We start from the raw sequence: 12617 nt of genomic DNA, 5'->3' as shown, positions 1-12617 counted from the left end.
GTCTACATCTTGTATAATTTGAAGTTTAAAAGCAGCATATTTAAAAGGGCAATATACAAAAACATTTTGAATTCAAGCAGCCTTATACAAACTGACATCAACCTCATTAAGTCTTACCATTGTCTACAGAAATTCCAAGCACACTTGATATCTTTCTTACACTGAAAACACAGAAAAAGTCACTTCATTATTGGGAGATTTTTTTTTATATCCACACAAACTAAATCATGGACTTTACATTTCTCATAAGAAATTCTAAAATTTATATTTTCATCAAGAGACTTAGGAACCTGGAGACATGATTAACTAAGTGCATACTGTAACATGAAGACTATATCTTTTATAAAGGGTCACAAGTAGGTAAAATAAAACTTAAAATCAAATTATATAGTGCAAAAGTAAGATATACTGTATATCCATTTCAAATGAGCAAAATTTAAATATTTGTGATTTAAATCAATACCAGTTTTAAATTCTTTAGACTATTACATAAATAAATTCTCAAAGTACCACTTTAAAATATGCAATGCTGTAGTTAACCATGTTCCACATTGTGTCATCATTCAGTAGGAATAGATCAGTGAACTAATTCCACTTAATTGTATGAAACAATAATAAAGTCCATGAAGTGCTCTGGTGTGGGTCTGGGACCTGCCTCTGGTGTTATGATAGTGGATGAAGATGACAACTGCTATGGTGTAATGAAACTTACTGTGGTTAAAAGTGAGAGAGTTATCCAGGCTGCTGAGTTGCTGCAATCTGGCATGCATCATTCCTGTTCTGTTACGGGAAACAGGCAATGTCTGAGATTTTCGATCATGAACTATGGGTCCCAACCCCTCCTGGTTCCTGCAAGATGGGTGAAATGGGATATAAGCAAAAGTTAGACATGTCAAACTGCAGCATGGCAGGGAGAGTTAGTTAAGCAGTTACAGCACAAAAAGCACTAAAGAATGAATTGCAATGCACCTATTTGTTGTTTTATGTTTTAGCAAAAATAAAAATAGGCATTTTTTTAAATGCATCATATCAAATTCTTAATTAAAAAACCTAATGTGTGATGATAAAAACACACAAACTGTAGGTCTTTAAATATTTAAGTTACTTCAAAGCTTTTAGCAATATTATTCTTAAATTACAGCTCATTTAGATGATGTTTTGACAACAGTCAGAACTGAAAAATCCATTAATTTCTTTTGATAACATACTTTTTTTGGGAAAGTTAGAAAAAGGTGCAGGGGTAAAACTGGAAAGCCCACATGCAATAAGAGCAGGAATTAATTTAGGCACTAACACCTGTATCTTACCCAGGCAGGAAGGGAGAAGAGCCATACACTTTGTTAAAACTTGTCAGCAATCAAGTGAAGAAAACAGAAAAGTGATTTGTGTTAGCAATCAGTATAAACTTCCTATTGTGTACCTCCAATAGAGCTGATGAGAAATGAAAACGAATGCTGGAATTGCACCCTTCTGTGCCCTTTCTCTCAGTGATATTCTGTGCAGTACATGCATTTACTGTGATACAACATGCTTTGATGTGACATAAATGTTATAAATTTAAAGGATACGTTTGTTTGTGAAAGTGCAATAATCCCACAGACCACCAGAGACTTGCATGATTTTAATAGTTCAGTGTTTGTTAACATGCAGAGCAGATCAAGTGATAATTCAATATGACAGAAGTGTGGAACAGTCTTTCCTGCTGTGTCACAAAGTTATTTTTACAGATATTTTTTAAAACTGGAGACTCAGAAGTATGTTAAAGCACAAAGTAGTATAATTGTAGCTGAAGACACACAAACTAAGAAACAGCTATAGACCAAAAGCACAAAGCAGTATAATCATAGCTAAAGACACACAAACTAAGAAACAGCTATAGATCCATCTTGTCACTGAATCCTCTCCCCTCCCCCCGTGTAAGCGTTTTTGAGGGCTGGGAACGAGAGAGAGACACACCGGCAAACTTCCTGTATGCCTACAAAATAGCATTCATGTAATAGGATGGATGAGTATTTCACATTTAAATTAGCATGAAAGATTGTTTTCTTTTTGTAAGAAACAAACTGACATCATTAAGTCTGAAAAAGTTCAGTTTAAAATCATTGTGATTTGTGGTATATTCTGATTTACCTCTTTGGAATTTCAGTTTCCAATGTTAACGCTAATATAGTATCCTGCATTTTAGCTACTGTCATTGATAAACATAAATGCCAGAACTGTTGGTGTTATCCTAGTTCCCCTGAAGTAAATGGCAAAATTTCCATTGGCTTACATAGGGCCAGGATTTCTCCTCACAAGTTTAATGATATCACAGTGGCTCCAACAAGGTGGTGGGAGAGGCAGTCTGAAAGCCTAACAGACTATGTCCACTAAATTATTTAAAATCACAATTACTTATACAGTTTATGGACCAAATTCAGACCTCAGACACATGCATTCTAGGGATGTTAGATATCAGTTATTTTAGTAATTGTGTAGCCGCAACAATTATTAGCAGTTACACTGTTACCAAAATGCTCCTTGGGGGTGGAGCTAGCAGTCAGTGTGCTCCCAGATCTCAGCCCAACTCCTGGGAGACAGCAGGAGCAGGAAGGGGAGGGGAGAAGAGGAGGGGAAGCAACTCCATGGAAACTGTCACATGCAGGGAGTCAGCTTAAATGGCTTATTGGTTAATTATTTAGATATCTATATGCCAACATCCCTAACTCATGCAACTTCCATTGTCCTCCCACTGATTAACAGACTTCAATGTGAGTGTCACACATAGGGTTACCAGATGGTCTCCCAGCCACTCCCTTAGACCTCCTCCAGGCTTCTGCGCAATAAAAGGCTCCTAGGGCCGATTGTGGCCCTGCCTTCCAGCCACTCCCCCTGCCCACGCCAGGCTTCCGTCTGGTGCTCAGCCGGAAAAATCAGAGAATACCAGACATTGCACATGTCCGGTATTCTCTGATTTTTTTAAACTGGAAAAAGTGCAAATACCGGAATGTCTGGTAGAATACCAGACACCTGGCAACCCTAGTCACACACATGTGATAGCAGAATTTAATTCTATGAATTGAAAAATCTAAATCTAGGAAACAGAAAAAAATTGCAAAATGGCAGCTTATGAGACATCTTACAGTAAACAATACGATTGCAGCTCTATGCCATCTCATTTAAATCTATACTCAGTCTATGAAATGTACATTATAATTTCATTTAGTAAAAATACAAGGTAAGGCTTCTGAGAGGATTCAACCAAGACAGTTTCAATGCTTGTCATTACACATTTTGAATAATCACAAATTAGTATTTGCTAGTTCTTTTTCTTCTGGTAAGTTTTTTTCAAAATATATTCCCCTCGGAAGTAAACAACAATTAAATTAATTTCTTACAAGCATATTTTTGCATATGTATATTTAATATTCTTGAACAGCAACAATATTTTCAGGTAGCACCCAAAAAAGGTCTTATGGATCTAATTATTCTCCTTTAAATTGGAAGCATCACTGTGTAATAATTCCTTCATTCTTGTTTAACAACTTTTTAATTATCAAGAGCTCAATGGATGTTGTACATATTGCTATTTTAATGCTCTCATAGTATAACACCATAAGTTTAAATTATACACAGTACCTGGCTATGTATCGTTTTCCCATGTACTGGAACTGATGCAAGCACACCCTGTAGAGAACATATTAGGAATCAATGCACATTTAAAAATTGTTTAAATAAAAATTTACTGCAAATATTTGTCTATTTTTCTGCTAGTCAATCCCTCTATAAGGGCTAATCTACACTACCACACTACATAGGTGCAACTGTACTATAGGAGCACATCTGGTGAAGATGACAGGCAAAAGCTATGTCAACAAGAGACAGACTACACTGGTGAGAGAGCAGGACACTGCTTTAAGTTAATGTAATTTACATTGCTCCGGGGCTGAGGAGAGAATTGCCTCTGGAAAGTTTTTCTTGAGCTCCTGGAGCAGTAAATGTTGTATTTCCTGTATGTCTGGGAAGCAAAACAGGTCCCAAATGGCTACCCCACTGAGTAAAAATGTTGTGCTCTACTGACTCATTTAACTCCTACTTATGACTAAAATGCTTGCTAAGGCTGTCTGCCAATGAGTTTTGGATTCCTGGAAATTACAAAGCTAAAAGGGAGAGATTGGATATGAGCACACAATGGAACTGGATGAATGGAAGAAAGGCTTTGCAAGTTTCTCATAGTGCCTGGAGTTTCAGAAGACTCAAGTGTCTTGACTTCTTGGGGTGTTCAAGTACCCTGGATCAAGTGACTGACATGTTAGTGAGGACCACATCCTGTTGGGAATTGTTACTAGAGTATTCATACTGTTTGCTTGTTGTATATACCACTCAAAGCCAAGCCCGCACAAGCACATGAAATTATCTGTCCCAAGAGACACACGCAAACACACACTGACATTCAAGGGTTGTACATAACCTGGTCTATCAGGTTGCTGAGGTTGACTGGGCGATAAGTCCTTGCCCTGACTAAACGTAGGGTCACTCCTATGAATTCTAAGTTTGGTGTTGCAGTCAGGATAGACTTTTCTAAAATTAACACAGACTTATAGGGATGATAGTAGCTGAAGTATCAATAAGGCTGATGTGAAGCTTCTTGGCATGTTTTGAAAATAAGAAGCCAATCCTCTGGATGAGGGTAGATGGTGAAACTGCTCTGTCTGTTATTACTAGAACCAATTTCATTAAAATCTTAAATGGGCTTGTTAGGACAAATGGGAGAATCCTTTACTGAAAGTGGTTAGAGATCATCATAAGTCTGAGAAACATTTTGAGGGAAGGATGAATGTCAATGAGAAAGTAAGCATCTTTCAAATTTAGATATGTGATACATGTGCTCTTTTCCAGGGATTGTATTACTGATCCCAATGTAACTAAATGGAAATATGTTTGCACATAAAGACATTGAGCTGACACACTGAGAATGAGTTATCACCCTTCCTACCACCCCCCCCCAAAATAGGACCTCTTTTCTTCTAGATTGGAGGAGGGACCCTGCTTCCTAATGGAAGATCCTCATGAGAAGGACCTATGAAAAAGTAGTCGGAATTTCTTTTAGAGGAGGTAGGGAGATAAATGCTATTGTGTAGCCAGAATGGATGCTATCCAACAGTCATGTGTCCCATTACTACAATGGTCCTCAACCTTTTTTCATCTGCAAACCCTTTGGAATCTCCAGTGGAGGCGTGCACCCCTTTGTACATCTATTGTTTGTATGTATAACTGAATTCTGTTCAGTCAGTTGTCAGTTTAAGTCCTTCACCTACCCCTTGGACATAGTATGCAGTCCTCCAGGGACCTGTGGCTCACACGTTGAGAACATTATTTTAACTACACTCCAGTTGTGGAATAAAAGTGACAGAAGCCCACCAAAGTATATGTGGAGAGGCATCACTAGTGGTTCAGAAATCCTGAGCATTCCATCAAAATTTTCTTTTAGCCAGTGGGTGAGGCTGAGATGTAGAGGCTGGATGTGCAGGGTATCATGATTTTGTATCCTCTGTGAGGCAGTTCATATGACTGTTGATGGTATAACTCTTGAAACAAACTTGGTTTGCAGGGATGTTTGTGGTATTTTCTCTTTTGGGAAGCATATATAATTCCAAGGAACAGAGGGTTTCCTTGTTGTCTTTTTAGAAGTGCAAGGACTCATCAGTCTTTCGGTGGGAAAAATGGGCTTGTAATCTTCCTCTTCCATAGGACCAGAAGAAAGTTCTGGTTGCTCCTTTGGAGGGAGGCATGGATCACACTGAATCTGTGAGTTGTGTGTATGAGTCCCTTGGTCCCCAGCATAGCAAATAAGGGGGAATCAAAGGAGGGTTGTGGAAGTCCCCAACACATGGTGTACAACTGAAGGAAGGTATCTTATTGGAAGCTAGTTACAGAAATCTCTCGAGCTGTTTTATGGAGTGTTGCCCTTGCAGGATGACAGTTCCTCTTGGGACTGATTTTGCAATGATAACAAACTGAACACAGTTCCATTGGTGGTACTAATAACCTTGCTAAAGGAATGCAGCTGGTAGATGGAATGGGGAGGGACAGACTTCTCCTGCACCCATATCTTTTGATGGACTCACGATCTTTCCGGTGAAAAAAGATCCTCACAGTAGAAAAGATTGAGAAATGGAGAACACAAATGTTTTCTGCTCTCCTTGGAGACTGTTGGATACTAGCTGCACATATAATTGGAATCAATGCAGGAAGGCTCTGTCCTGATGCCATATGGTAGGGGTGAGGAACCTAAGGCCTGGGGGCCAGATGCAGCCTCTGGTTTGCCTGTTTCTGACTCCCGAGGCGTATGGCCTCCCCATGCTGGCACTCCTGCTTCCCTCCTTCCCACAGCCTCCCTGAAGCCCCCGACTGATTTTTGTGGGTCACCTTGTAGTAGGAAGTGTAGTCCTTGATCATGTATGATGCTATATAAAGAGTGGATCTCCAGGCCTGGGTCTGATTTGGCCCTCACTAGCCTTCTCTTTAAGGTACTTTTTAAGCTAAAATCTCCATGCCTGACAGGTGAGGTTAGGAAGAAGCAACTAATACCAGACCAGGCAGAGGTATATGTTTTCTTGACATAGCCTGCACACTGCTGACGGTCATCATTTATTGAAAAGGAGTGGGAACAGGAGAGACTATTTTCAAAGATAAATGTTCTCTGCATGGTCTCATACCTGTACAGGGGTATGGGAAGATGAGGAATTCCTGGGAGGAGGAATCTAACATACTTCACTGTAAATTATTAAACACGATTTCTAAAACTATTCTAAAACAAACTTGAAAACCAAGAGAAGCAGAAGCACTGGATGTGCCAACTGAAGCCATGTGATGTAAGAATGAATTGGAGAGGTGGTTGGTTCACTCCATTACTTATACTCTCAGTTTGAAACATGAGGAGAACAGGAGCTCAGGCACAGACCAATAGATACTGCTTTCAAGAATTCTCCAACTCTGGGCATGTAAAGTGCATACGTAGCCACAGTGAAACACATATAGGCACTTGAAGTATATACTAAAATGAAGTATGAAGATTCACGCAGAGAGTACAGTTTATAATGCACATTTTGATCATCATTTCTGTAACACAAACATGTCTGGTTATTACTGTGTCAATGGCCCTGCTCAGGCTGCAGGAGTGATGAAGAACAATCTGGACTGGAGCAAGGCCTTTTAGAAAGGCTACTTCACTTTTCCTCTCAATACTGCTGCTGCTCCTTGATTTTTCTCCACCAGAGCATTCAGACCAGCTCCATAAGCAAGTGAAAGTAAGGACATTCGCTGTTGTTTTCTTGTTGAAGAGAAGCTAGCTGACTACTTCTCTTTTCCTTCTAGTGAGGTGAAAGAGGAAAGGATAAAGTTGGAAAGTCAAACTATCTTCATTCGGAAACAAAGTACCACACTAAGTATCTTTCCCAGACCTGGGGAAAAACTCGGTGTAGCTCCAAAACTTGTTTCTCTCACCAACAAAAGTTGATCCAATAAAAGATATTACCTCATTCACCTTCCTTCTCTACTCTCCTGGGATCAACAGAGCTACAACAACACTGCATTCAGAAAAAGTCAGTAACAGGCATCTTTATTCTGAGTTATAACTGCATCTATATTTTCAATGGTTCTGGCTTCAACTGGGACACAGCAGAGCTAGAAGGGAGTATGAGGAGCATTTTAAATGCCCCAGGCTATTTAAGGACTTCAACTGTCCAAGACAACAAGTCTCCACTGTAACTAAACCAAATTAGTGTGTAACTAACAATATTCTATAATGTTGCATGTAAAATTACGGATGGGTCTTCTACATTTTGATTGATAGCGTCATTCTTTGAGTTAACATGAAACATCTAAATCTACACTGAGAAGTACAACAAGCAAATTCAAACATACGATTTTTATGAAAAGCTAAGCAAACTCACTCTGTGATTATGAAAAAATCCATAAGTTCAGATGTTGAAGCCTTGTTCCAATATGTAAACAAAGCATCTAGAAAATGAAAAAGTTTAAAAAATAAACAAATCAAATGTAATTAACAATATTAATAAAAACATTTTGTACCATTGGCTCGCAACATAGAGGTTATAATTTATACAGGCCAGAAATGACTTTTGAGATCAGACTACTGCACAATTTTCTACAGAATTTAAAATTTCCTTTGAATCTAAGTTTGCAATTTCAAAAATAATTTTTTTGAATGAATATTATTGTAGTAAATGTTGGTTAAATATATAGCTTACTATTGAATTAATTTGTAGACATGTCTATATTATATACAGGCAGTCCCCGGGTTATGTACAAGATAGGGACTGTAGGTTTGTTCTTAAGTTTAATTTGTATGTAAGTCGGAACTGGTACATATTGTAGGGGAAACTCTAGTCAAACATTTCTCCAGAGCTCAGTTTTATTCTCCCACACCTCACTTCCCTCAGTCCTTTATTCTCAAGCTGAGGTGTCTGCTGAGAAAAGCCGCTCTGCGTCTCCCTGGTCTGCTGGGGGGGGGGGGGGGGGCACTAACTTCGCGTCTCCCTGGTCTGCTGGGGGGAAGCAGCTAGTGTGGGGTTGCCTCACCCCGTTTGTAAGTAGGGATCTGATGTAAGTCGGATCCATGTAACCCGGGGACTGCCTGTATGTATAAAATAAAATATGCAGACAATGGTTTGTGCATTTCTGAGAAACATAGAAGACTTGAATAACTGAAAAAACATGTATTTGCAGGGTTAATGTAAAGCATTTTCCATAATGTATTTTATTTGTATATTTAAAATATAAATATATATTTTAATCTTAGGTACAGTGTTTAAAATCAGAGGGAATCACTAAAAGGATATTTTTGTTTTGTTTTACTCTGCAACTACTGCATATAAAATCATATCAAATAATTATATAATGTACTACGTGCAAAAAATGAATAAATATTAAACACATCATTATAATTTCTATTTCTCATTCCTAACAATGCAATAAGTGGAAACTATGCAATGTGTGAAATTCTGAAATCAGATTGTACACATTTTTCCTATTACATGAATAAAAATTGAAATTACTTATCAAAATGTGCAATGAAAGTAAGTATCTGCTTTTGTATATTTGGCAGATGAAAAAATGATACAAATTAAAATTGAATATGATAGTTCTCAGTTCATTTGACTTATTATACCAAGGAATTCTGAGATATATGGTCATAAAGGAAACTGTGTGGGAGGTTTGTGAGTTGCAGACATAAAAATTTTCTGCATTCTTGTTTTAAGCCTCTCCCAGATTTTAAAAGCTTCTGCGGGGTAGCTGAGGTAGTCTGTAACAGGAAAAACTTTAAAAAAAAACAAACCCCAAAACAATAGACTAGTAGCACTTTAAAGACTAACAAAACATACAGATGGTATCATGAGCTTTCCATGGGCGCAACCCACTTCTTCAGATGACAGGAGTATTAGAAGTCCAGATCCAAGAATATTCTGATGACAGGAGTATTAGAAGTACAGAATATTCTAAAGGTAGAGAACTACTATCATTCCCATTTTACAGATGGCAATTGAGGCATAAAGAGATTAACTGTCTTAACCAGGGTCACACAGGAAATCTATGGCACAGCTGGGAACTGAACTCAGGTCTCAAAGTCCTATTGTTAGAACTCAAACGCTGGACCATTCTTTATCTCCAATCCCCAATGTCAGTCATACAGGGACTTAAGCAGACACAACTATTTGTTTATTTAGATCTTCAATTAACTATATACTATTTAAGGGAATAAGTAATATTTACGTATTACAAGACTTCAAGTGGGACTTAATTTTATCCCTCAAGTACACCAAGAAATGTAAAACCAACAACACATCACAGCATTACTAAAAATAGTTTGAAATACTATAAATCAATCCTTCCATCTCAAAAATTTACAAAATGAAATAGAGTAGTTTACCTACCATCAGACATGCTTTTTAAAATATGAAGGAAACACATGAGCAGACTTCTGATTTCTGTTTGGTCAAATTTGTCACTTCGTACTACAGAACTTCCTGAAGTGCCACAGTGCTGCTTCAGAGAAAAAACATGAGTAAATGTGAATGAAACATTTTCCTAAAGCATTACAAATTGAATAATTTGAAACTGCCTTGTTAACCCCATGAAAGGAAGGGGAAGCTAAGAATCTAGACAAGATCAAAATTTATATAGAGATATAGTTTAGTAACCCATTTAACTGTGCACACAAACTATGCGAAATTAAGAGTCTTCAAATGTCTTCTTTTCTGCATGCATTTTTCCCCTTCAGGGTAGAAAGACTACTAACTAATAATTGCAATTTATGATGATACATTTGTATGTACACTTATGGGAAGTGCATGTGCTGTTGGTGCCAAGTTAGAATTCTGTAGAAAAGAGCTGTGTGGGTGTTAACAGACATATGCATGCTTTCTTGTGGACCCTATGTTTGGAGCAAGGTCGCAAGGAGCTATGGCACTGACTCTCAGATTTTTTTCTCATTTAAAGTAATATATGAAAACTCAAAGAAAGGGTTTTGCATATTCAATTTTACCTTCTCAGGCAATCGGATTAGAGATGGTTTTCCCTCCAATATTTATCCCTATATGTCATAAAAAGATAATCTGAAGGCTTGTCTACATGTACTGGGATGCAGCTGCACCAGTACTTAGTGAAGACAGTACCTATATTGTTGGCAAAGCTTCTCTCATTGGTGTGAGCACTCCACTTCCCTGAAAAGTGGTAGCTATGCTGATGGGAGACAATGTCCTGTAGACATATCTCTGTCTATAGTGGAGGGTTAGGTCAATATAATTATGGACTGTGGCTAAGAAGCATAAAGTAGACCTGGTCCTTTCTAAATCAGGTGGTTGCCAGAAAAGGAACAGGGAAGAGAAATGCTCTGATACTCCGATTCCTGAGTGATCCACAAGCTTACTATTTAGAAGATACAGAAAAACATGTATTCAATCCATGCTGAACAATAAGCGCTGCTTGTCTGTGGATTTTGATTTAAAGTGTTGATATTTCACAGGTCATGGATTTGAAAAGGAAAGGTAATTCCAAGAAGGCAGGATGCATACTAAACAAAATGTTCAGCATGAAGGCATCCCTGTGGTATCATCTATAGCTCCAAGCCCCCTCTCACTATTTCAGGCCTCTTTAGATCAATGGCACCTATGTGACTGGAACAGAAATATGCTGTCCATCAATGCCTGCATTCATTACACATACTGTGACAATGAATCTGTTTCTTACCTTCAGGTTTCTATAAATGGGCTGGCTCTTGAAGTAGAGATGCTTTCAGTATATTCCCAATGTTGAGGGAGCCATCACGGCAAATAGCTAGATAAGAGCTGATGCAAGAGCAGCCTCAGATAGTCAGAGCACTTGGACCATAAGGGAGCCTTCAGAAAACTCTCTTGCTTTCTGAAGACTGGGTATAAAAGTCTCTTAAATGAAGTGCCTTTGATGAGTGCTCATCACCACAGACAGTAGAAATGCTGACCCATGATAGACAGTTTCAGCATGTGAATCATGTTAACCCTAAACATTTGGGAATCCGCCAACAGGGAATCCAAAACAGAGCTAAAAAAAGCAAAATTACTGTGTTGGAACTGAATACATATCTGAGGTCAAATTAAATATCCAACAGGCAAGGAGTGAAGTAAAATAACTATGGAGTGGAACTGAATGTAGAAGTAGATTTAACACTAACTAGGAGAAAAATAAACATTCTGATATTGTTGCTAACACAGGAGAAAAGGAACTGAGATTAAGCTAAAGCCATGGTTCCTTGTAACCTTAATCTAAAACCAAGAAGCATGCATATAACATTAGCAGTCAGTGGTTTTCTAGAAAGCTTGGATCTGATGCTGCAGGAACATACACTTCCCACAAATAGGGATCTTTACAGGTATTTTTCGATGGAGAATACATTTTTATTGATGAAATTCTTGTGCAAGTGGTGAAAAATTAAAATACATATATAATGCCCAGTGAAGAGATAATTTGAAAACCAGTGGATAATTGATAGGACTAAATATTGGGAAGACATTAACAGCAGCCACATCAAGCAAAACATCTAAACTGGTACATTAATTGGGGATTTTCAAAGGAGTTTAAGAATCATACATCCAAATCCCATTACAATTCAGTGTTTTCCACGTAACTCCCCTAAATTCCTTTGAAAAAACTAGCCGAAAGATCAGCTAAGTAGCAGAACACTGCAAATTAAGGCAGTAACAAAACATTAACTAAATGTTGGGTGCCAGTTTTGCCATTTAGCAGCAGAACACACCTACAGAACTTTTGGCATTTTATATACACACACATTGTTTAGTCAACTTTAAATAGGCACACCACAGGCTAATAATGAAATCCTGCCAACACTTAAATTAAAGCATATGAGTAGCCCCACTGACTTATATGAGACTACACATGTTAGAAGTGAAGCACATGTATATACATTTGTAGGATTAGGACCTATGTGCCATTCTAAATAAGCTCTTTATGATGTTTCAATATACGATCCATCATATTTACAACAGGTATAAACTGCTGCAGAGTTGTGGCAAAACTCTACTGACCACACGCTACACCCAGAGTTTTAACTATCTCAAGCA

The 12617-nt window shown here is 38.0% G+C and overlaps 1 protein-coding gene across 10 annotated transcripts in view; it reads right to left on the bottom strand.

Moving 5' to 3' along the window:
* DOCK9 (dedicator of cytokinesis 9) overlaps window positions 1–12617 on the bottom strand; it is a 307165-nt gene that overhangs the window by 67137 nt on the left and 227411 nt on the right. For 3 of the 10 annotated variants that reach the window (XM_075918762.2, XM_075918766.2, XM_075918763.2), the window contains exons 35-38: window positions 9936–10047; window positions 7935–8001; window positions 3619–3666; window positions 713–849 (exon numbers count right to left, since the gene is read on the bottom strand). In XM_075918762.2, coding sequence (XP_075774877.2) covers window positions 713–849; window positions 3619–3666; window positions 7935–8001; window positions 9936–10047 — 364 coding nt within the window. Of the gene's footprint in view, window positions 1–117; window positions 162–712; window positions 850–3618; window positions 3667–7934; window positions 8002–9935; window positions 10048–12617 lie in introns of all 10 variants that reach the window. The other 7 variants (XM_075918764.2, XM_075918767.2, XM_075918771.2 and 4 more) reach the window with 3 other exon arrangements.

The sequence above is a fragment of the Pelodiscus sinensis genome, chromosome 1, assembly GCF_052426305.1.
Source record: "Pelodiscus sinensis isolate ZL-2025 chromosome 1, ASM5242630v1, whole genome shotgun sequence".
NCBI classification, from domain to species: Eukaryota; Metazoa; Chordata; order Testudines; family Trionychidae; genus Pelodiscus; species Pelodiscus sinensis.
The sequence above is the reverse complement of the archived record's forward strand: the minus strand, read 5'-3'. Positions and strand labels throughout refer to the sequence as shown.